At 44.0% G+C, this 23,994-nt stretch overlaps 1 protein-coding gene across 7 annotated transcripts; it reads left to right on the top strand.

The window, feature by feature from the left end:
* Nucleotides 1-757: 757 nt before the first annotated feature.
* On the top strand, nt 758-22,368 carry LOC116846953 (monocarboxylate transporter 9-like). 7 transcript variants are annotated; one of them, XM_032821409.1, is made up of 4 exons: nt 758-906; nt 13,897-16,734; nt 17,084-17,369; nt 17,587-21,996. In XM_032821409.1, exons 2-4 carry the CDS (start codon nt 14,416-14,418, stop codon nt 17,763-17,765), a joined length of 2,784 nt encoding a protein of 927 aa, XP_032677300.1. In that variant the 5' UTR covers nt 758-906; nt 13,897-14,415; the 3' UTR covers nt 17,766-21,996. The 7 variants fall into 7 exon arrangements, with proteins under 7 accessions (XP_032677300.1, XP_032677306.1, XP_032677304.1 ...); XM_032821415.1 differs by having other exon boundaries at nt 17,084-17,452; XM_032821413.1 differs by lacking the exon at nt 758-906 and adding an exon at nt 6,886-7,368 and having other exon boundaries at nt 17,587-22,368.
* Nucleotides 22,369-23,994: the final 1,626 nt, after the last annotated feature.

Below are 23,994 nucleotides of genomic sequence, written 5' to 3'. Positions count from 1 at the left end.
GATTTCTTTTCGTACGTGAGATCGCGTCGCAGTTGACAAACAATCTTATTTACTTCGCGATTACCCGGCACTGAATGAACGGAGGTCTTATACTTGTCTCATTGCCCTGGCATAGTTTCAAGGTTCAAATTGAGCTGCTATTACGACGAACGGTGTTGGCGCGTGATATTAAAAAAAAAAAAAGAAAAAAGGGAGAAAGAAAAATCTTCCGTTCCTTATTCGACAGCTCCACTCAGGTGTGCTCTTTTTGCAGAACTCGACGGTGGAAACGAGGAAAAGTTTGACACGCTCCTCCTCCTTCTCCTCCTCGCCGACAGAACGTACAGCGGTTGCTGAGAACGGCCGCTGCGGGAAAATTTGGATTCGGGACGAGAATAATAGCAACATAGATGTACGACCAAGGCGACGGCTGCGGCTGCGTCGACGTCCGCTGCGTCGGCGTCGGCTGCGTCGGCTGCGGGGACCATGACAAGAGGGCGACGAGGATATTCCGTAAGGTGCGCGCGCAGGCAATCGTCAAAACTCACCCTTGGCTCGTGCTGCTGCTGCTGCCGCCGCCGCTGCTACTGCTGCTGCCGCTGCCGCTGCCGCTGCTTCTGGCTAGCTGTCGCGCGAGCAATACCGAGCGCAGTGGTATTAGTTTTCTGGTGCGCGCGAATCGCGCTTCTTTAATCAGCTTGTACGCTCTCAATCGTCGATCGCGGCCCCGAGTAATTCGCATATCGATTTTATCCGGTGGTTTCTGTCCATCTTTCTGTCTCCCTCTCGGTCGCGCGCGCGCGCTTATTAATTTCCCTGCGTCTTATTCTCCTTTGGCGATTGCCAGCAGTGAATTCATTTCCCGCGCGTACCATGCGGCTTACCGCAGTTTTTTAGCATCGGTTCCAGGACGGAGAACGAGCATCGGTGAGTAGCGCGCCTCGCTGTTAAATCGGTATTATCGCACACCACGTTGTCAATGTTCCGGAGATATTGAATCCGATGCGCCGATGCGGACGGCGAATACGACGTCGTACATCGCGGACACGACGTGGCCGATGTGCCGCACGATGTGCTACGAGCGTGCAAGCGTTACGGAACCTCGCTGCGCTACGGATCAATAACAGCCGTTGCGGTTATGGTAACGCGACCAGCTGATCGACCGATATTAAATTTTATTCGTGTGCGTTACTCGCGCGAATCGCCGCGGTGTCACTCCCGCATTTGCTCTCGCATACGCAGAGGCAATCACGATGTACGACGTATTCGTGGATCCGCATTCGCGCGAGACGCGAGTCGGATGCGAACGAACAGAAGAGTTGATTTGCCTTCGCTCCAAAACTTCGCAACATTTGCGAAAAAAACATTCGCATCTACTTAACTCTCCTTCTCGCTTTCCGTCCCTTTCTCTCTTTCCTCCTTCTCCTGCACTTTTTTTCTTTTTCTTTCTCGCTCTCGCTTTTCAATGTATACTCCGCTCAAGTGAAATGTGCATATCTCGTAGAAATATTTCTCTCGTATCTGAGTCGAGATTTTGATTCTACTTTCGATCTCTGTACTTCACTCAATATCTATTTGATGCTCTGAAGCGTATATCAACCTCTATTGATGTTACTTAGGATTTCAACTTCTTAGTAAATTAACTGATATTTAAATCATATATCTGTCCTTGTAAATTGAAGGAAAAACAAAAAGACATATGATTTAACTATCAGTTAACTTACCAAGAAGTTGGAACAACCGGCCCTTAACCTGCTTGCTTTACTTAGGGGTCTTCTTTAAAACCTACAAGTGGCATTCTATGCATTTTCTGCCATTTAGGGCTGATTGTTCCAATCTCTTGGTAAACCTAACAATTAAATCATGTGTCTGTCTTTGTCCTACTTGAAGGAAAAACGAAAACAGACATATAATTTAACTGTCAAGTAGTTTACCAAGAGGTTGAAACAATCGACCCTTAGATGCGCTGAGGAGGGTTTCAGTTGTAATACATCATGTGTATTACACATACGCTGATCAGAATATACAGATGTTAGAAAGTTCAAGCCCAAAGCAGAGCTATAACAACTCGAGTAAATGCGTTGATTTTCGAATGTAATAACGAATAGACGAGAGAAAAATATTCCCTGATTTATTATTTATTACGCGTTAACAGTTCAGATACCATGAGTTTTTCTGTAGCGTGCCATCATATCGAGCGCATTATCATCTCTCCGCTTGCAACGTTCGATGTCTTATCTCTCTTTCTCTCTCTCTCTCTCTCTCTCTCTCTCTCTCTCTCTTTCTTTCTCTATGTATGAATAAGAGTTAATTTAATCGGTCATACAGGAAAAGTGCACCGCATTCGTTGCGAAGCAACGACGAGGCAGTCGAGAAAACGGCGATTCTCGCGTGCAAAGGGTCACGCGTTTATTCGCAAAGCGAATTCTCGACTGCGTCGAGGGTGTACTTGAAGTTTACCTTTCGATTGCATTACGTTGCTCCCGTGATGAGAGATCCAATTTCACACGGGTGCACGAACGCTCGTAGCAGCGAGAGCGCATTTACATCTAACATCTGATATTTCTTTGATACGTCCCGATTAACCAAGACCAATTAAGCGCCGTCGGGGTGTTTGACGGTCGCAGCGATTAATTGCCGTCGCTCAACGGAATTACATCGCTCGCTGCGGCGGATTGTTCAATTCCGTATTTTTGATCCGCGATCGATCGGATCGCGACGACGCGTCGCCGCTCGCTCGTCAATTTTGCCACGTCGATCGGAATGACCTGGGCTGCGTTCTAGGACGAATAGCGAAGTTAATTCAATGTCGTTCCGAAATATAGTGTAACGTATATATTCTTTGGGAGGAACTAAATTAAAGTAATTTAGGAAGAGTCTAATCGTTTAGAAAGTCGGAGTTAACGTTTATGAACTTTGCTTCCAAGGTGGTTTAGAAAAGTATACAGTTGAGATTTATACTATTTATACATTTATACTGCAATTCTAGACAAAATCGTAAAACTCGTAACTTATTTTCGTAAGACTCGTAAGAACTTATGAGTAGATCTGCAATTCTATGCGGACCGTATGTCATATGATAACTCGTAAATATCTACGATTTTTTTTTTTCGTAAGCTACGACTTTACGATTTTATGATTTACTCGTATATTTGCTTAGAATTACAGCATTAGTTGGAGAGAAAAGAAAGAATTAGTGTCAGTTAATATAATGTAACGAAAAAGAACAGATGACTCTTTCCTGTTCAAAATCTCTTGAAGCTGATAACTTACTCTGGTCTGTTTTCCATTCTCTGTCACACCGACTTTTATAAAATTGTCTGGGTAAAGTTTCGGAATGCGGCCCCGGAGGTCGATGGTTAATACAATGATAAAAATGACTAAAGTAATAAAAATGACTAAAGTGGGCGAATTCGCTGAGTGTTGACCAATGAAATTGTATATCTTTTAGTAACTTCGTCCACTTTTCTAATGTTAATACAAGTTATGTTATTACACAGTCGGCCCGTTGATGTTCATTGAGAGCGAGGCGATCCGCGGCCGACTCTATCGTAATCGGCCGTATCTCGCCCGCGGCAGGCGCAGAATACAGTCGGCATTTAAACGAGGCCGTATTTACATTCTATATTTACTGCGATCAGGCTAATAAACGTGCCGGTCGTACGCGGGCCTTATTAGGTGGACGACCCGTGCACGATAGCGATCGCGTGTATAGTCTCGCGCGCGCTCGATTTCGCTGGGCGATGCAATCACCCGCGTAACGTAGGGAACAAGGCGCACGAGATGCGGGACGATATTGAAAACGACACTTCCTCGCGCGGTCATTCCTTCTTTACGCAACAATGCAGCGTATGCTCGCACTTGCGGATTCCGCGGCAATATCTCGCCCATGTGTGCTCACGCGATCGTTATCGCGAGTGCGAGCGCTTCGATTTCACGTTCCCGTAAACACGAAGATTAAACATTCATAAGCGCACCTGTCACTTTGCGTTTTCTGACACATTTGTTGCCGGATACGCGCGCTAATATTGTCGGCTTTCGGTACGATACACTGGTCGCAGCGTTACTCACAAGATTAAAGACGCGATCGTTCCGTTACATTCCTCGCAAACACTCCCGGACATTGTGCTGTTCCGCGCTTAAGGGGATGCTGGATGCCGCGGCATAATGTGGCTTCGCGCACTGAGAGAAAAGATATCTAAAGGATAGTAAATATTTATTCGCTGGCTGCCCTGGTAACGTATTTATTTGTACCAAGAGAAAATATTTTTTAAGCCACAAGACAGACATTTTTTTAAAACCTTAAGGAAATCTTGGCTTCTCATGAAAGCAATTGTTTATCCTACTTGAATGAAAGAATTTTAATTTATGTTGCTGTGTGGTATCCACCAAAGAAATGTTCATTATTTTTTAGATGTGTTTTCTCTCAGTGTAGAGAATATCATAGTTGTTTCCTTTTTTCATATAAATTATTTTCAGTTTCACTATTCAGTTTTACTATTTTTCTAGTAGTACAGGAATAGATTGAGATGTCTTGCTTTAAAGAACATAATAAATTTTGCTAGAAACATAACCAATTTTGTAATAGCACACATTTTAGTTCTTAAAATATAAGTAGCATATATTCTGTTCTTGGCAATGTAGCTAAAGTAAAAAAAAAAAAAAATATATATATATATATAAGTAGCACATATCAGATGAAAGATAATTACCACAAAATGCCGATATATTTCTCAGTTACAAAATTTTATAATAATTTTTATTATAGAATTTTCTCTGTGCAGCTTGCACTGGTTTTCTATTTGGTTGCACAGGACTATAAGTGCTTTCACACACAATAAAGGTATAAATGTCAATACATGGAGAGGCATCAAATACTATATCAAAAATACAAAAAGATTTTATAAAAAGAAAGAAAGAAATTTTTTTTTATTTTTGATGCAATATTTCGTACATCTCTCCATACATTGACACTTGTCCATACATTTCACTCTATGCAAAAGCATCTGCAATTCTATGAAACCAAGTGGAAAAAAAATATAAAGTGCGAAACTGCATTATATCTTCTTGAGCGGCTAGCAATTAGAATCGCGACAGCGTCGTGGCTTCGACTGTTACATCGAGTCGACTGTAAGAATTGTCATGGATGGAAATCTGGCTTGTTTGTGTGCACTTTAATTGCACTTCTGTAATGCTGTTTTTAATGAAAAAACCGAGGATGATTTCCCTATCGACTCGTCGGTGGAAAATTACTCGAATCGACGCGCAGATTTGACCCTTGGGTTGCGTAGAAATTAATTACACAGTTTGAGCAGCGATTTCTTCGAGAAAGGAAAAAAGGAAACCCCTCCCGCGACGTGCTAATCGTTCTGTTTGTGTCTCTCGCGAAATGTTTTACGTGGAAATCCACGTTTCTTTGGAAACTTTCCAGGATGCGCGAGCTCTTAAAAAAGAACCTCACGATCGTACGACGACATTCACGTGAGAAGGACGTGGTGGGTGTCAAGGGTGTCGTGCTTAATTTATCTTTTAATCGCGCGGGATTCCCTTGGACGAGCTGAAGAAAAAGAAAAGCGCTGAAAGGATTAGTATGACACGTGTGTCGCTGATTCAGTTAGCGACGTATGAAGGAATGGTGATATCAATAGATCATTATTTTTTCCTAACGCTAAGCCGGAGAACACGATAAGACCCGCCACATAGTTACAGAGATGCGCTTATCGACAAGTTAATAATGTGGCATAAACGAGCAAATGATGGCAAAAACTAGCAGGTAGATAAACCAGTAGGCGAATGCTGCTCGTCTCTGTAACTTATATTATACTCGTTTCTTTTTCAAACAAACATTCTCTCTCTCACTCACTCAGTCCCTCGACACGCCTGAACTTCTCGTTATCGCTTGGCGATATCGCTGCAAAAATGTACGGTGGAGAAAGTAATAACGGAATAATGAAGAGATCGTACGCGTGAATGATGTTATTGTTATTCGCCAAAACGCGCTTTGCAATCTCTGCTCATGCATAATTAGATTTTTCACGTTTGCCTGCACGGTTTCGTTAGAATTCCTGAAGAAATCGACGAGAAAGAGTTTTTGGGTCAAATAATGAGAGGGCTTGTGTAACGCACATGATTATTCTATAAAACATAAAAATAAGAGGAGAAGAGTATACATGAGAGAGAAAGAGGGAGGGAGAGAGAAAAAGAGAGACAAAGAAACTGTGTGTCTTATCTATACTACGACATGTGATAAGCAGCGACGATACAACTGGAGACGATACAATTATTCGAATCGCCACGTCGCCAGGCCGGAAAATACTTCGAAGAATCCACATTATTCTTTCCGTATTTGCGCGCACATTTTCCGGCCGAAGCGCGCAGCAAAAATTCCCGTGCGCGATCGCGTCGACGAACGTCAGCTGACCTTACGTAATCAATTTTAGAGCCGTGTGCTCCACTAAAGAGACAGAGAGAGAGAAAGAAAGAAGGAGAGAGAGAAAAAGAGAAGTGAAGCTCGGAACTTGAAGCTTCGATCGTCGCCGCTTTTCCTGCCCGCTCTCGAGCACCCTTGCGATCGAGTAGTGGCGGTGCAAAATGAGCGACGGAACGGAGAGATCGCGTTCGATCGCGCCAAGGAAGTTCGGCGGATGGGACCATGCTGATCGCAGAACGCGGTCGAGGAAGAGGAAAGGCGGGCGAGCAGACGAAGTCGCAATCTCCGCGAAATTAACACGAAAATTCGCAATGCACGGAGCCAGACGTAGAGTCGCGGCGTGCCACGCCGCGCCGCGTCGCGTCGTGATGCTTCATAAGATCGGGACGTATATACATCGTGACGAAACACGTTCGAAGCCAATGGTCATATGTATCAACGAGAGCGGTACCAGCAGCTATCAGTATTAGCCCGGTCATCCTCCTGTGCGCGCAACGCGCAGCGCGCAACGCCGATCGCGCGGCGATCTCCTCGCTGAGAAGAAGAAAGAAAGAGAGAGAGAGAGAGAGAGAGAGAGAGAGAGAGAGAGAGAGAGAGAGAGAGAGAGAACCTCCGGTATTTGTGCGCGCAGAAAGCCACGTCGTGCCTCGAGAGAAAGATATCGTTCTCTCAGCGACGACTCGGTGTCGTCGGACAAGCTGACGAACAGCCGTTCCTCAAACCGTTCTTCTCGGCGAGCGGAGCGAATGCTGTTGCAGCGTGTGACCGGGACACGTTAACGTTTCACCGTCACCATCGTCGTCGTCGTCGTCGTCGTACAATTGTGACAACACCAACGTCTTGCCCCGCGATGAGATTTCGCGGGAACTGGGAACGCCGCTTCGCGAACGCGGGGTCCGACCTTGTGCAGAACCCGAGCGATAGCGCGAACAGATCGCGCGCTTTTCACTGCGCTCAATGTTAGTGCTATTGAGTTCGTTGTTAGTACTGAATATAACATGCGGGAATTCATGATAAGTTATCGCTAGCTCGGTCACAAATAGCTTCTCTACACAATTTCCTCGTTTCGCAAACCGGATTGCTCGATTCCGCCCGACTATCGTGCTCGTTAAACTTTGTCGCCAAAGACGGGAGAGAGGCTCAACACCAGCGACCGACACACCACCGTCCATCATGGTTCGTCAGAGCTTTGTCTTATTGTTTGTTCTACATTTTCGCCGCGAGGCTTTCTTCTCGCCGACGCCTGAGAGAGCGTCTCTCGGTGATATCGACAGTTGAATACGAGTAATTAGTCGCGAATTTGTCGCCGAAGTCTCCGAGACGTTTCGGTCGTTTCGTGAATTCAGAAACTCGCCGACTTCTTGAGGTCGTCAGGATTGAGAGAGATCGCCCAATGGTCGCGATTAATTAACAGCCGTTGCCTTGGAGTTGGCACAAATGTATTGTTTGTTAATGTCGAAGATAGATTCGCAATTGAAGGTGTCATGTGCGCGTGCACTATCGCGGATACGTGATAAAAAAGCGAAATGTGGATTCAATGTGATGCAGAAATCATTGTCTTCGCTTTGAGCGACAGCGCTGTCGAAGATAATGCGTTGTCTACAATGGCAGTAGAAGTAGTAATAAGAAATGAGCAGTAAGCAAATTAACCAATTCCATTTTCACGATTCAAGAATAATCGATTGTGATTGGTCCATTTACTTATTGCTTATTTCTTACTACTACTCCTACTGCCATTGTAGATGACAATGACATGATTATGCAACACGGGGCAGCAGAATTTGTATTTATAAATGCAAGCGCGCAGGAAGATATTAACTCGTTAATTACAAACATTATTTCCGTTTCATTGGCATCAGCTATAAGTCTTTCTCATGCATTCGATTTGTGCGGTTAGAGATTTTATATATATATCTTAAAGTAATTTGCAAGAATTTGCAATAAGCTATCGCACTCAATATCGGCCAGTTCGCTAAACAGTTTCTCCCTTTTTTTTTCTCGTGTTTTCCTCCATTTTTATATTTTCTTCGATCAACGTTCGGCATTAATCGAGTAAAACTTTCTTCTACTAAAATAACCGGCAAATCAGTAATCAAAATTAATCAATCGTCACGTACAGGGATTTGACGCAAAGTGTCCCATTCGCGCACATATAGATTAAGTCAATTGAACACAACATTCTTCTGTCATCTTGCAAACGACCATGTAAAATTTTGAGTCATTGATTAAAGAAGATTGGCAAGTGATCATGCGCAGATGAGCTATTACAGCAGTCGTGTGCTTGTAGATTAATCCAAACTGAACAAGAAAGTCCTCTATCATTTTTCAAATAACCACATAGACTTTTGAGTTATTCATTAAAGAAGATTAGCGAACGACCGCGCGCGATAACGCACCAAAATGTCCTTTGATTAATAACTCAAAATTTTGTGGAACTGTTTGCAAAATGACAGAGAAATTTTGTGTTTAGTTGAACCTGGTCTATATGTACACGAGATATAGGGCGCTTTGCGTGTCAGACACTCTGTATAGAATCACACAAGTTCATCGATTGATGAGATTAATTAGTAATCAAGCTTTGGAGTGACTAATCACACACACTAATTGATAATTAATTTCGCCAATCGATTAAATTATTCGTGATCACACATACATGACAATTGACCCATTATAATTGTTGATTTGTGTTAGTCGAGAAAAATTTTCATCACTTTCATTGCCCAATACTGCCGCCGGTGAGCTTTTTTACATATATTTTTCTAAATACGAATCACCTGGTCAAACACGCATCGTGTCTTGTTTGCGTTCACGGAACATCTTTTGATGGTAGAACGATAACAAGTATAACAAACGTGGTGTCGCAAAAAGTGATGCAAAAGTCTGAGCGCGCATCTATCTCTAGACATTCTTACTATTTCGGTCTGTAAATACGAATATTTAAATTTTACACATAAGAAACACATATATACTGTTATTATGCCATTATTATATATTCCACGTTGAGAGTGAAATATTTACAATGAAAAAAATGGAAACAACAAGCTCAGAGTTGGATATATATCCAGACATCGGTACCTTACAAGCGTCTAAATAGAAACACGAACGCGGGGTATAGTTTAGTACGATCGACGTTTCGCTGCGGATTAACACACATTATCATTCCACGTGGTTCGACGTTCTTTTTCAAATGTCGATAACGATTAACGAAGTTTCAGTCTTCCGGTCGCGACGTACTATTGACGTCGGCCGATAAACCGCCGTCAAACCGCCGCCGTCGTCGTCGTCATCATCAGAGTGTTAAGTGTGTTGAGTTTTTCCCGCTCATCGATTACGAGCCTCGCTCCGATAAATCCGCGAGAATCGATCGCCGACTGACAATCTCCTTACGATCGCGACCCGATCGCCCGATCGGGTTCTCCGTAACGCGCGTCTACCACAAGAGGCCTCGATCTTTTTCCCGATCTTTATGCCTGGCACTCGACAGATTACTCGTAATTTGCGATCGTCTGTCGCTTCAACTGGATTACAATGACAACGAGCGCGCGATGATAGCGAGTGATTAGATAACAGACGCGTAATTACATGTCCTGTGAATCGCGTACCCGCCGCGAGACCAATTAAATTACAGCAGACGTCTTCGCGTTAGCGCGTCCGAGTTGCGCGGGGGACGCGGGCAGGAAGAGAAGAAAACAGAGAAATGAAAACGGGATAAAATGCCGCGCGCCGGTTGGATTTAGACCGAGAACGTGCCCCGGTTTACCGTCCACGGGCACGTAGCCAGGATTGCGCAAAATTTTCTCGGCCAAAGCCGCCTAATTCTTCGTTACCGCGCTCGCCATGAGAGCCCAACTGTCGCTAGGAGACAACGGGACGAGTAAACACGTTCGAACTGTCTCTCTCGCGCGGGCTTTGAAGATACATCTGGAGACTCGGGGAGCGCGCAGCTTGACTGAATAATATGGAGGAAATCGCGAACGACGGCTAATCGAGCGTGCTGATGATTCGTAGACGTCGAGATCTGAGTCAGAATTTTAGCCTTATTTTGGATGATCCCTGAACCTTTCAACATCTGTATATTCCGGGGGATCAGGGTAACACACATGGAAACTGAAGCTCAGCGTTTTTAGATGACAGAGAGTGCATAAAATGCCGCTTGTAAGTTCTAAAAGGGACTCCACGACAAAGCTAGCAGGTTAAGTAGCATCAGCAGAGGTTGATATAGGCTTCAAAGTAAGCGTTCAGTGGAATATTAAGGTCGACAATAGGATCAAAATTTCAGCTCGGTGTGGGTCGCGAGATTTTTATCGACGTTATTGTTATCGTTATTATTTACAGCGACCTGTCGAAGCACGAATTTTTTGACATCGAGCACATTCGTTCGCGATATTCTCACACGTATATTTCGCACTCAGAAGTGAATTCTCGTACTCTCCACATTCTCGCCGTATTATTTTCCTCACGTCAAGTCGCGTCTTCTTGTGTGCGAAACGTCACACGTATTATACAGAAGCGGACGTTAATTTCATTAAATGTAGCAGGCGTCTTATTTTCTAATTGAATTCTCTATCCTCTTGTGTATTTCGTATAAACGCGCGTTGCTCGTTTTCATAGTCGCAGTGTCGACGATAAGAGTTTTCTACGTAGCTTTATCTCCGCCAGAGTTGCAAATTCCCTTATATTTCACTAATTCGGTCTCGAGAATCTATCGAATTGATATGCACTGTTATTGTATCAAAATATAATTCTCGCTCTCCCGGCAAACACAAACACAAAACAAACAAAAACAAAATGTTCGCTCCTCTCGCGCACTCGACTTGATCTATGTTCCGCGATATTTACACGCGGCACGTAGCGTTCGCGTGGTAAAGATCCACGTAAAAAGTTAAATGACCGTCTTCCTTTGAGTTAAGTAACCTGGACAAGATGTAGGTCAACGTTAAATCCACGAATTAATTTTAACAAACACGGTAAAAGATAAATCGGAAGAGCAGCGAGCCCGTAATTGCGACATGAAAGTCGTAATGTAACGCAATTAGTCGGCTTGTTAACGTCGAATTGGCCCGTGCATAAATCTACCGAGATTGTAACGTAAGAGCCGAGATAGAAATGTTTGACGAAGAAGAATATGAAAATTTACTCCCCTTGCACGTGAAATGTAGAAAGTGACAAGAGTCGATATAAATATTCACTCTCGCGACGATTTGCAATTTTATAATTAGGGAAAAATGTCTAATAACCGGCACTCGTTACTGCACTCCTCAGTTTTTGACACCCTTGCACGGACCCTGTCAAACATCAAAGTGTATATGGGGATTTATTAATTATTTATTAACTATTTATCAATTTTTATATTTATTATTTACTCCTATTCGTTTTCTTTTACACTTCGTACATCTTAATAGTCGAAAACAAGTGAAGAGTGCCGACTCCTGCACATTTTCCCCTATATATTCAGCGACCTTGAGCCTCCAGTTGAAGTTCTAAACTTTAAAGTTCTTATTCTGAACTCTCTTTCATCGGTAAAGTCGCTTATAAATGTGACTTCTTAGTGGCTTGTAAGCACATTTATTGGCACTTTCATCGATAAAAGGGAGTTCAGAATGAGGGCCTAAGAGTTTAAGTCTTAAAGCTTTCGGGCCGTTCCGATGCTATGCGCGGCGACAATCGTATGCGCGTCAAATTCCGCGTTGCGTTGTGCGTTGCGTCGCGTTGCGTCGCGTTGCGTCGCGTCGTGTGGCGTCGCGTCGACACTGACCCTTTGGCAGTCGTGCGCACTTGAAATTTTCGCTCGCCAATAATTCGACTTTGAGGAACGAGATCGTAGCCGGTGCGACGGCCGGAGCAGGAGGACATGGAAGAGATAGAAAAGATAGCGGATCGCGCGATACACGCGCGATCATCGTGGCCACCGTTGAATCCCTAAATTGATAGCAACTCATACACAATGAGCTTCATTTATAATCGCTGACTCTAACTCGAGCTACTTCGGCCGGTTACGAAATGCCAGAAGCGAGTCACGCCGTCGAGTGTCTTTGCCAAACATCGAACTTGGTGCGTCTAATAATGCTCGGGAATGTCGTTTTAGCGAGTAAATATAGCCGTACGAAGCATTTTTCCGCAATCGTGTGCGTCACTTTGATCGTATTATTATATCGTGTCTTTCTGGTGGCAGAAGGCGATGCGCGCGACAAGAGATTCGATTTGTGAGACGTTATTGAAACAACAGCTCTTCCCGTCGCAGACATTGTCATAGGAAAAGCGATAATATACAAGCGCCGCGCATCTCCGTGCCGTTTGTCTCCTCGTGCGACATCGTGCGATCCGGTCCCGACGATATCCCGATTTCCGATTGCCTCCTCGATGAAATTTCACTCGAGAACTGGGAGCGACAGTCGAGTCACTCGAATTCGAGTGATTTCCAACTCGTGCAAAGTGAACTCTACACTCTCCGTCGTCGAGTGAATATTTTCGCTCGAATCTGACGTATTCCGGTGTCTTATATTGAGTAAATTCACTTCCATTGATAGAAACGTTCGCTTGCGAGAAATCAGAATCCATTCTAAACTTAAGCGAAATATCTATTCTTACGATTCCGAATCAAGGCAGTGTCTTCACGATCGTTCCGAGTGGATTTTTGTTCTTTTGAGTGAGACTTCACTCTGAAAAATTTAGAAAATAGAAGAGCATGTACTCTTCAAATTTTTTGGAGTGGAATGTCACTCAAAACGAGTGAAAAGTAGCAATATTTTCACTATAGTTTCCAGTGAAAATACTGCCGCTCAAAATCGCAAAAGTGAACGTTTTACTCAAGCTTGAAGTGAATTCTGACTTCACATAAGTGAACATTTCACTCGATTAGAGTGGATATATTGCCGTGATAATAGAGCACAATAGATTTACTTTTTAATCCTGAGTAGAAATATTTACCTGACGATTCAGAGTGTAGAATTTACCATGCACGAGTAAAAAATCACTCGAGCCCAAATAGGCACTCTCTTTTTTACTCCAAGGAATTTAAAGAATAATAATTATATACACATAGAAAAGTATTATTCTACTGTCAAGAAGAGTTATTACTCAGTTCACTTTCCTTCTTTTAAGCAATAGTTATCTTTTAAGCAATAGACCAAAGAATATTTTCTTGATAACTTTGCAAAAATTTCAGAAAACTTATTGTTAATCCCAAAAGAAGAAATTATTCTCTTTACAAAAATATTATAAAACTTCATCGAGGCAAAAGTTGATGCGACTCTATACTCAGTAAGCAAATTAAATGTTTGCTTTAATTTAGTATTTCCGATTGGAACGTTAAACTTACTTGAATGCAGTATGTATTTTTCTATGTGTAGAGAGACGCGCGAGACACAGTCGCTTTTTCGAAAAATTGCAAACTCTTAAAGCTATGCAAGCTTGTTCGGATAATACTGAAGTAGCTACGTGACGCTGATAATTTATGAGTATCGCTGACAGTTGGCTTCTTGTTGCAGAATACAACGCGAGAACCGAAGCCGTACGTTTCGCCGCATGGGTGCCTGGGTTGACGATCGTTTCGCGGAGGAGGAGGCGGTCCCAAGTAATCAAAGTACCAGTTGGACTTGGAGAATCCGAGGCCACGATTGCAATGGTGGTGGACCATTGCATGGTCGATCGGGTGCCGACTATCAACCGCCAACAGACAGCTTCACGTCGATTTGGTTGTCAGCATCCCTGCTACCGTTGCGCCGTCAGTTCACCAGGCAGCTCTACGAGTGGCCTTGTTTACCGTTGTTTAAGTCAAGGACGAAACTAGATCTCTGCTGAATCGATCATTCCGTTGAGAACGAGAGGGCCGATTTCCCGAGTTTTTGTTGTCGCGTGTGTGCTTATCGTTTGTATGTGTGCGTGTGCGTGCGTATCGTACGGAAGCGGCGTCGAGGAGAGAATAGCTGGATCGCCTGGAAGCCCGTCGTCACCGCCGCAGGTGATTACCGAAAGTGCAAGTCGCCAGCACTCTTCGTCCCATCAGCATGGCCGAGTGGACCAAGTTCAACAGTGAGGACAAGTTGACTCGATTGACCGACGAACGAACGAATAACGGCAAGATCGTAGAGCAGTTGTACGTCGTGGAATTGAACGGAGATGAAGGTCACAACGAGGTGTCACGTATGTCGAACGATCGAGGCGAACGCGATCGGAATTACGACGAGACGATCGCGGACTCTAACTCGGCTCGGGAGTCGGAGAACGCCATTATATTTCGAAGTAACTCCGAGTCGATGGAGAAGCCGCGAACACAAGAAGAACAAGAAGAGGAGAGATTCATAGAAAACAACGAAGCTGTGGAATCAAGGACGAAGGAAACAGGCGTTAGGCTGCGTTGGGAAGCGCGTCAGGAGTTGAAGGAAGCCTCCCAAAATTCCCAGAACTCACCGAGGAGACCCAACAGCCTCTACAAGGAGGACGTGTCCAGCCCGCAAAAATTGAAGAGCGTTTTCAACGAGAGGAATACGATCTTTGGCTCGCCCACTAGGATCTTGTCGTCCAAGAGCCACTTGTCGACGGAGAAGAGCACGGAGAAGCTTGTAAACGGCAAATTCCCCAAGGAAGACAAGCAGCAGCATCATGTGCAATTCAACAAAGAATCCAAAAAGCAGCAGCTACGCAGCGCGACAGAGGAACGGCCGCATCCAAGCCCGTCGATCTCTACATCGACCACGAGCAGCTCCGACGACAATTCCAGCTTGGGACAATTTTGTGAGGCTAGACCGCCCGACGGTGGATGGGGCTGGGTCGTCGTCGCGGCCTCCTTCATGGTGAACCTCATCGCGGATGGTATAACCTTCTCCTTCGGCGTGATATTCGTCGAGTTTCTCAATTATTTTGGCGAGGGCAAGTCAAAGACAGCGTGGATCGGCAGCCTCTTCATGGCGATGCCATTGTTGTCGGGACCAGTTGCCAGTTTCTTGACCGACCGCTACGGCTGCAGGAAGGTCTCGATAGCCGGCAGCATATTGGCCACCGCGGGCTTCGTTATAAGCTCCTACGCAAACTCCATGGCGGTGCTCGTCCTCACGTTTGGTATCGTCGCAGGCTTCGGCTTGTCCCTATGCTTCGTCGCAGCGGTGGTAATCGTCGCGTACTACTTCGACAAGAAGAGATCCTTCGCTACCGGCCTGTCAGTCTGCGGTAGCGGCATCGGTACTTTCATCTTCGCGCCTGTCACGCAATACCTTCTGGCCGAGTACGGCTGGAGAGGCACCACGCTGATTTTGGCCGGCTTGTTCTTGAATCTCGCGGTATGCGGCTGTCTGATGAGGGACCTCGAGTGGACCACCACGAGGGCGAAGGCGAAAACCAAGAAGAGGAAGGAGGATCGGGAGAGGAAGCGATCCAAGATGCAGAGCTCCAGCGCAGATTCCTTCTCCGCGTACAGCTCCGCGAACACGACCACGCAGACTCCTCACGGTGTCTCGAAAAGAGGTTTCGCATCGACCAACGCGATGATCATCGAGAATCTTCGCTCGCAGGACGGCGACGAGGACAGCGGTGAGAAGCTGTTCTCCAGCTTGGTGAGTCTGCCCACCTTCGTAAAAAACGGCGAGAAGGTGCCGTTGGAGGTGTTGGAGTTACTCAGCACGCGGAAGAACGTCTACAACGTCTTGCTGCAGAATTATCCGAATTTGCTGATATCGTCGAGAAGCTTCAGTGACTCCGGCGCGCTGCACGACCAACTGAGCACACCGTCGGCTCGATTTATACCCACACCGAGTCCCTTAGCCGAGTTGAAAGGCGAGGATGGTAAGGACAGATGTCTGCGTGACGGCAATGACGAACGTGGCAGCGTCCGCGGCGACGAGCAACAGCAGCAGTTGACGGAACAGCCGGCGTACTTATGGTGGCTGAGGAAAATCGATCCCGACGCCTCGTTAAGACGCTCCAGCACGCTAGAACAACCGAGAAGGCTGCCCACTGCCTACCTAAAGGATATCCGAATGCACAGGCACAGCTTGACTTACAGAGGCGCCATGCTGAACATCAATCGGTACCGTTTGCGGGCGTCGAGCTGCCCCGATATCTACCGCAACTCGATGACCACGATAGCCAAGACGAAGCTGGTCTGGTACGCCGGACTATGGGAGTTCTGGGACTTGATCGTTGACATGCTGGACTTTTCGTATTTCACCAACTCGAGATTCCTGCTGTTCGCCATCAGCAACTTTCTCCTGCACACGTGGTACGACGTGCCTTATGTCTATCTGACGGACAACGCGATCGAGGTTGGATTCAGCGAGACGGACGCGTCTATATTGATTTCGGTGATCGGGATCACCAACATGGGTGGTGAGGTAAGCAACAGTGAGACTGATACATTCGCGCTATCAGTATATGCATCGCGTATGCGTGACATTGATTAACTTTTTTTATTTCTCTTATATATAAACAAAAAATATCCTATCGCTTTAGATTAGATTGTTGCGTCTAGTAAGTAACAAGCGACTCTTAGAGATTATTCTTTTTTATTTAGTTTTAAGTAAATATATATTTTTACACTAAAAATTATTTAAAAGGATATAAAAACACGTTTGTAGCGAGAGTTTTGAAAATCCTCTCAACGCGATAACGAACGTGTCAGCTAAACGACCAAGTAGCGGTAGGAACGGTGAAAACTAAACTTTTGCCTCTTGCTCGTTGCAGATTCTTCTAGGTTGGGCCGGCGACAGGGCGTGGGTGAACGCGTCTATCGTCTATGCGGTGTGCATGGCGCTGTGCGGCGCCGTTACCGCTCTGATACCCATATTTGTCAGCGACTACTATACTCTATGTGCAATCTCTGGTGCCTTTGGATTATTCATCGCAGCAAATTACAGCCTCACTAGCATCATCCTTGTCGAGCTGATCACCTTGGAAAGGTTCACGAACGCTTACGGCCTTCTGTTACTGGTACAAGGAGTCGCCAATCTGATGGGTCCCCCGCTTGCTGGTAAACGTTCGATCTCGTGCAGCGCGACATTTTATCACAAAACGCCTTCCGTCCTTTCGGCACATTCGAAATCTCTAGCTCGAGTAAGATAATCGCTAGTGCAGTAAGCGTGATAAAATGTACTACATGTCCGTCGCACAACTATCTTTTTATCGCCACATCGACACGTTATCTCGGAGTGGAAATGAGTTGAACTCTGTATTTTGATTCTCTGCAGGGTGGCTGTACGATATCACGGGCACGTATGACTTGTCCTTCTACTTGGCCGGATTTTTCATTGCGTTGAGCGGCTTGCTGTTGCTGGTAATGCCTCTGTTCGGCTTGTACCGACGATATCGAGACGGATCCAAGGAGGAGACCGCTGACAAGGAGTTTGCCGCGATAAACAACGTGTAAATACGCCGAAATTAATCGTGAGAACCAGCCAGAGACGAGCCACGAGCGAGCGAGCGAGCGAGCGGGCGGGCGACGCGCCGGATTGCAATTGCACCAATTGCAATTAGTAATCGCGGTGTTACGAGGGAATTACGACAGCTCGCGATAATTGTCAATGGGCACTTGTTAATTTCGTAGCAGTATCGTTCCGCGACGCGACGTACCATACGTACGTGAGTCGCTCGAGCCGGCTGTGGTGTATTACGTAATTATAAGTTTGATGAAATATCCACCACTCCTACCACCACATCCCCACCCTATCCGCGGTCACTCCGTCTACTTTTTCCCCGACCACTGACTAACTAACTAACTAACGAGCGAGCGAGCAAACGAGCGATCCGAGGAATGTGTTTACGTAAGATATATCGCGGCAAAATTGGCGATTTCCGCACGATTATCAGCATTCGACGCTTTCGCCAAAACTTTCGCGCTGGGTAATCAACCGGATCACCGTTAATCTTGTAAAGTAAAAGTACCAATTCTCGGACACGCACTTAATTCTGGACATTTTTATTATTTTGATTTTTAAATATTTAAATTTTCAAAACAAAATAGAATATATGTATATATTTAATACTTGTGTATATATATATATATATATATATATATATATATATATATATATACACATATATATATATATATATACACATATATATATACAGTGGCGTAGCCAGGGAAGGAGGGCTGAGGGGGCTGCAGCCTCCTTCGAAATTAATTTTCTGGGTTACGCTAAGTGTGAGAAAAATTTTTTCGAATAATCTTTCTTTTGCTCGTCAAAAATAAAAAGTACAGTCCCCTTCGAAATTTTTTCCTACCTACGCCACTGCATATATACATACATACATATATACACACGCATATATATTGAAAGTTTAAATATATTTATATTTTTTAAGATTAAAACAAATAAAAATGTCTAAGATTAGATATATGTTCGGGCACTGGTACTTTTGCCTTAAGTCGCCGCGCGAGAAGGAGAGTGAGTATAGTTTTAACTATTTACGGTATAACGTAGGGCGATATTACGAATATAGCGAGTAATACGTATGTACAAATTAGGCAGACACACACGCCTCTCGCGAGTGAAAATTCGCGGAGTCGCAGGAAGATTCCGCGACGGATGAGATCCGTCGCGGATTCGCGCGAGTCGCCGTCGATCGATTGTACCTTGCTCTTGAAAGGGGTGATGAACGGACGCATTGGCGTGGCAAACGATATTGTGAGTATATTATTTCGAATCTCAGGATACCAACCGCAACAATATTCACGTGTATGCACATATGTAAATTTGAAGATCGGCACACCTGGTGTCCTCTCGTTTTGCGTGTACAGCAGAGGGAAATTCGCACGGATTCTATGCATGCTTTTTTTTAGCCGCCAATCCCTTCGTCGAGTAAGCTGTACCGGCGGCGGCGGACGCCTTCCACTTTGTGTGTGCACGATCTTCCACGCTCAGCCCGCATCGCAAGCTTACCTTGTGTACGGTCGAGCAACGTTCGATTGGCCGGTCACTTGGAAAAAAAAAAGAAAAAAAACAGGTGAGGTGAGGGTCGAGTACGGAAGGTCTTATGTCCACCGAATGGAAGGTATCGTGGCCGCCGACTGTACCACCTTGGAAGGTGGGTACGACTGAGAATTTATCACTCGCCTCTCTCCCCCGCCCAGTAAAGCCAAAGGTATTGTAAATTAATTTACCGCGCGCCATTGTATCCTCTGTCATTATAATCGTCGTCGCCTAATAGTGTCCCTCGCACGGAAAAAAACGTTCGGTCCGTATAACTGAATGGGGACCAGATGAAAGACTCGCTGACGCGAGAGATAGCGTCTCTATTGAAATTGATCCACAATATGCTCTTTGCTCCCTGTTTCTTTCTTTTTCTGACTTAAGATCTATATTCTTAACTCTTTTTTTATCGCTAAAAGCGTCTCTAGAAGTGGCTTATAAGCCTTCTGGTTTATAAAATGCGGATCTAAGTCTTTAAACAGAAAAACATAGAAAACAAGAAGCACAAGAAGCAAAAAACATATTGTAGATCAGGCTTTACTGTGACCGTGAAAACATTCGTCTGAACATTCAGTTTCATTAAAACTCGTTCGAGATAACTGAGAGCAATTGGCTGAATAGAAACCTTCTGCAGGAATCTTCCCGTTCCTGCAATCCATCTGCTTGCCAGATAATAGAAAATTCAGTTACACTAACCGAGATGTTTTTCTTGCGCGTGGGGGATTTGCGCGCGCGCGTCACCCCCGTGCATTTATCAATTTCGTATTATATTTTCCGATGAGGTGTAAATACACGTCATGCACATGTAATTTTAGTCGTGCGACGTCGCGCTATGCGAGTAGCGCAGACGCCGATCGTTATCGTTTGTATGTAGTAGCGTAATCGGGATCGCGTGACGTTTCGTTGTGAACGTCAAAAATTCGTTCCCGGACTTAATTATGCTCTTTTACGTTCTCGTTGCGAATCTAAACGTAGAAGCGCGTTACGTTGCAGCGAACATAAGCGTATGCCGGATCTTTTGTAATTAACGATTAGTCACGCGAAAGTCGCGAGACCATGAATTTGGTTGCTTCGATGTAATAGAAAGTGCTCTCGTTTAGTAGAGTGCGGCGTTTTGTTTGGTCGACGCACGTCCGTAAAAATACGACGTGCGTACAAATAGCTCTTTTCTGTGATCGCAAACTTGCCTCTTCATAAATTTCGCGAGAGAGAGAGAGAGAGAGAGAGAGAGAGAGAAAGAGAGAGAGAGAGAGCTACAAATAGACTACTACCTCCGTTACGTACATGCGTGCGTGTGTACAATGGATTGCAGAACGACTTAGATGTAATAAAATTGGGAGCTGGCCGAATTGTCAAAATTGAGGCTCGTTACTCTGACGGGCTTGTCTAGTAATTATATTATTAATTACATTTATTGTTAATTGTTATTAGTATTATTATTATTTATTATTATTTAGTGTTCCTAATTGTATTATTGTAAATCTATCTATAATGACTCTTAGTTGGGACAGTTTGGTGAGCTTTTAGTTTCATAGTGACTAAACTGTTTTGCAACTCATTGTACGTGAGTATTCGTCCTTCTGGATCGTAAAGTGTCATTTCTGTTTGCATGTAGATTACACACACACACACACACACACACACACACACACACACACACACACACACACATATATATACGAGCGCTTTTTTGTTTGTATATTAAAGAAAGTAGAGGAGCAAACACACATGAGCGTTGGTAGCTTTCCGGTTCTGTCGATATATTAACGGATAAAATAAACGAGGAAACAGTTGTGCGTTTCGCGCGAACAACACACGGGAGCATCGGTAACGAAAAGTCGATAGTCCCAGTGTCGTTGTTCTGCAATTTTCTAACGATAATAATTACCTCGTCAGGCATTATCGCGCAGGTATAACGTATCACATAATAGTTGCGCAACGACGCTCAACACGACACCGCTATTGTCAATCAAAGTAATTACAGAATAAAGACTTTCCAGAGTTTCGGGTCGTGTGTAGCGTTACTTGTGCGAAGAGAGATCGAAATTTTGTCATGCATTCCGATGGAGTTCAACGTCGAAATGAGAAAGAGGCTTAAAAAGAAAAAAAAAACGAAGGCTAGTCACACAATCGCAATTTGATTACGAATATTTTAGGTATCGTCGTAAGAGAAAGGGAGAGAGAGAGAGAGAGAAATTCCACAGAAGAATTTTATATTACAAAGATTTTTCTCATGGTATATCTCGCCATAGGAATACACGTAAATATAATATTACGAGGCCTTTATACGAAACAAAGTACGGAGAATATTTGCTGCTTTCAGGTATTAAGAAGAGAGAGAAAGAGAAAAACTAAATCGATTAGGCATCCAATAAAAAAACGCCGCCGTTTCGGATTTTTCATTAGTGCCGTACCGACCGCGCGTAATCTGGTACTCGAAAGTAAATCGCGAACGCGTATTCTCCGGTGTATTCTGGAGGAGATATGCGCGTGTCGATCGGTGTCTTATTGTAATCGTGTCCGGTGCCAAGTCTAAATTGTACGAGTGCAATAACTTGTTCCGCAGCACGTATGCTCGCATTAGACATCACACATGTACATACGCGGTCTTAAGCCAATGTCACACTGCAGATCGGAGACAGAGGATTGTGGATTGAAAATTAAAACTTGACCAATTGGAACGAAGCAAGCCAAGATCGAAGTTCGTTAATTTATCGAAATCCAACCTTCAATCCACAATCCTCCATCTCCATAATCCGTAGATACAGGTTTTACACGGCCGTTCCACGAATCACACACACATATACACATACACATATACACACGCGCGCGCGTATAAAGCGATATTTTAATATGAAAGGGAGAGAAAATAAGAAAGATGAATGAGAATTGTGTATTTCGTATTTACGATATTATATAGGTCGTTGGGCTTCGCGAGGGACCGACGACTTGTCAACGGTAGTATTTAAGCGACATAGCTATTAAGACGAGGAACGGGACGCAAACAATTTGTGAAAGAGTGAACGAGGACTTTTCAAATAGATTATCGATATAGAATCCTGAGAGTGATCCCTTCCAGCAAAGAAAGATTAATTGACCGTGGTTATACAAGAATGATCCAACCCACGTGGATCCAACTTACATTTCGAAAGAAATGAAAAGATGAGAATCTGATATGAAATGAAAAGATGGGAATTTGATGGTTTAAAATTGAAGTTTAAGAAATATGTAGCCAGTTCTTCGCAATCGTTCAAGAAGTCAAGCATGGTCGGTTCATTGACAAGCTTAACTTAAAAAGACATGGGTAAAAGAAACGTAACCAGTAAAAAATTGCACAACTAGTGGAAAATAAAAACTATTTTTTAAGACCCATAAAGCGTTCGGATCTTCTTTGTTTTGTAGAAAAATGTATGAACTACTCATTGGTGAGAAAAACTCGAAAATCGTAATTTTGTGAACTGGATTATTCTTGCATAACTATGGCCAATTCAGAGGATGAAACAAGAAAAAAAGGAATGAAAGAAAGATAAGAGTCAAATATAGAGATTTTTAGCTGATAACAATCAGCATTCCACTTATATATTATATACGAGATCGCGAGGTTTAGAACTTTGCCATTCTGCATTCTTACGAACTTCCGACGAGTCTTGGAAAATTCTACCTGGTTCTACCGATTATACTCTCACGAGATTTTAATCGTTATAAATTAGGTCGCATCGTATCGATCTAGAGTCTCTACATTGCGCAATCCAATTGCAACATATACTTTAACGTTGTCTCCGATACCTATTGGCGTAAAATCGTTGTGGACTTTTCAACTTGGACGTTCTTGTTGACTCTTAAATATTACAGGACGAATCTCTACATTTAGTCTTAAATGTACACATAAATTCACACTTAGCCGACGATGCCTACTCCCCCTATCCTCCCGTACTTCGAGAACGAAATATACGATCGATTCGGTTTTTCCCATGCATCCCCGTGTGTATCGGAAAATATCCGATTCGAATGAATGTCATAGTGATTTTTCGATGACACCCGTTGCCGCAGTTTTATTTTCGAGGGACAACGCGCGTACCTACATCGGATCGTTTGGAGGGCAGACTCCAGATGAAGAGCACGTCTCGTGCTTCCACTTGTCCATACAGCTGTGCAACGGGTGTTCGTCGAATTAAACACAGCCGGTTACACATCCAGTGCTGGTTTTCTCGTTGGCCTCAGTTCTCGTTATTATTACTCCACGATATTGTTCGGACAATACACACACACACACACGAACACGCACGCACACACAACACACACATACGCACACACGCACACACGTTTAAACGACAGGTATTCCCGCACCGTGCATCTTAAAAGCCGATTTTTCGCATCCTCTGCATTATAAACGAAACGAAGAGAAATAAAGCAAGGGTAGTGGACATCGGAGATCCTTATTTGGTGAAATCCCAGATGCTTATTTCTCAGTTGAATCGCGATCACAAATGTAATATCGCATATATTATATAACTCAAATAAAACAACTCAAATCTAACTTTAAATTCAAATCTATGTATTTCTCACATGAGACAAGTTTCAAATAACGGTTATTAATACGAGCCTTAAAGTGAAATCGGAATATTTTATTTGGATTATTAAGAGACACGGTAGTTTCTCGCGTCGAAGGCACGGACAACAAGA

This window comes from Odontomachus brunneus, unplaced genomic scaffold, assembly GCF_010583005.1.
Source record: "Odontomachus brunneus isolate Ranch 3 - 2012 unplaced genomic scaffold, Obru_v1 Obru_scaffold_072, whole genome shotgun sequence".
In the NCBI taxonomy this organism is placed as follows: domain Eukaryota; kingdom Metazoa; phylum Arthropoda; class Insecta; order Hymenoptera; family Formicidae; genus Odontomachus; species Odontomachus brunneus.
Note: the sequence above shows the minus strand (reverse complement) of the source record. Positions and strands in the feature narration are given on the sequence as shown.

What these genes read in the sequence shown, in the direction of transcription:
- LOC116846953 (XM_032821413.1), top strand. Translation starts at nt 14,416, where the DNA reads ATGGCCGAGTGGACCAAGTTCAACAGTGAGGACAAGTTGACTCGATTG. An exon ending in TCACCAACATGGGTGGTGAG is followed by an intron (nt 16,735 to 17,083) that starts GTAAGCAACAGT and finishes TGCTCGTTGCAG; the next exon opens with ATTCTTCTAGGTTGGGCCGG. An exon ending in GATGGGTCCCCCGCTTGCTG is followed by an intron (nt 17,370 to 17,586) that starts GTAAACGTTCGA and finishes GATTCTCTGCAG; the next exon opens with GGTGGCTGTACGATATCACG.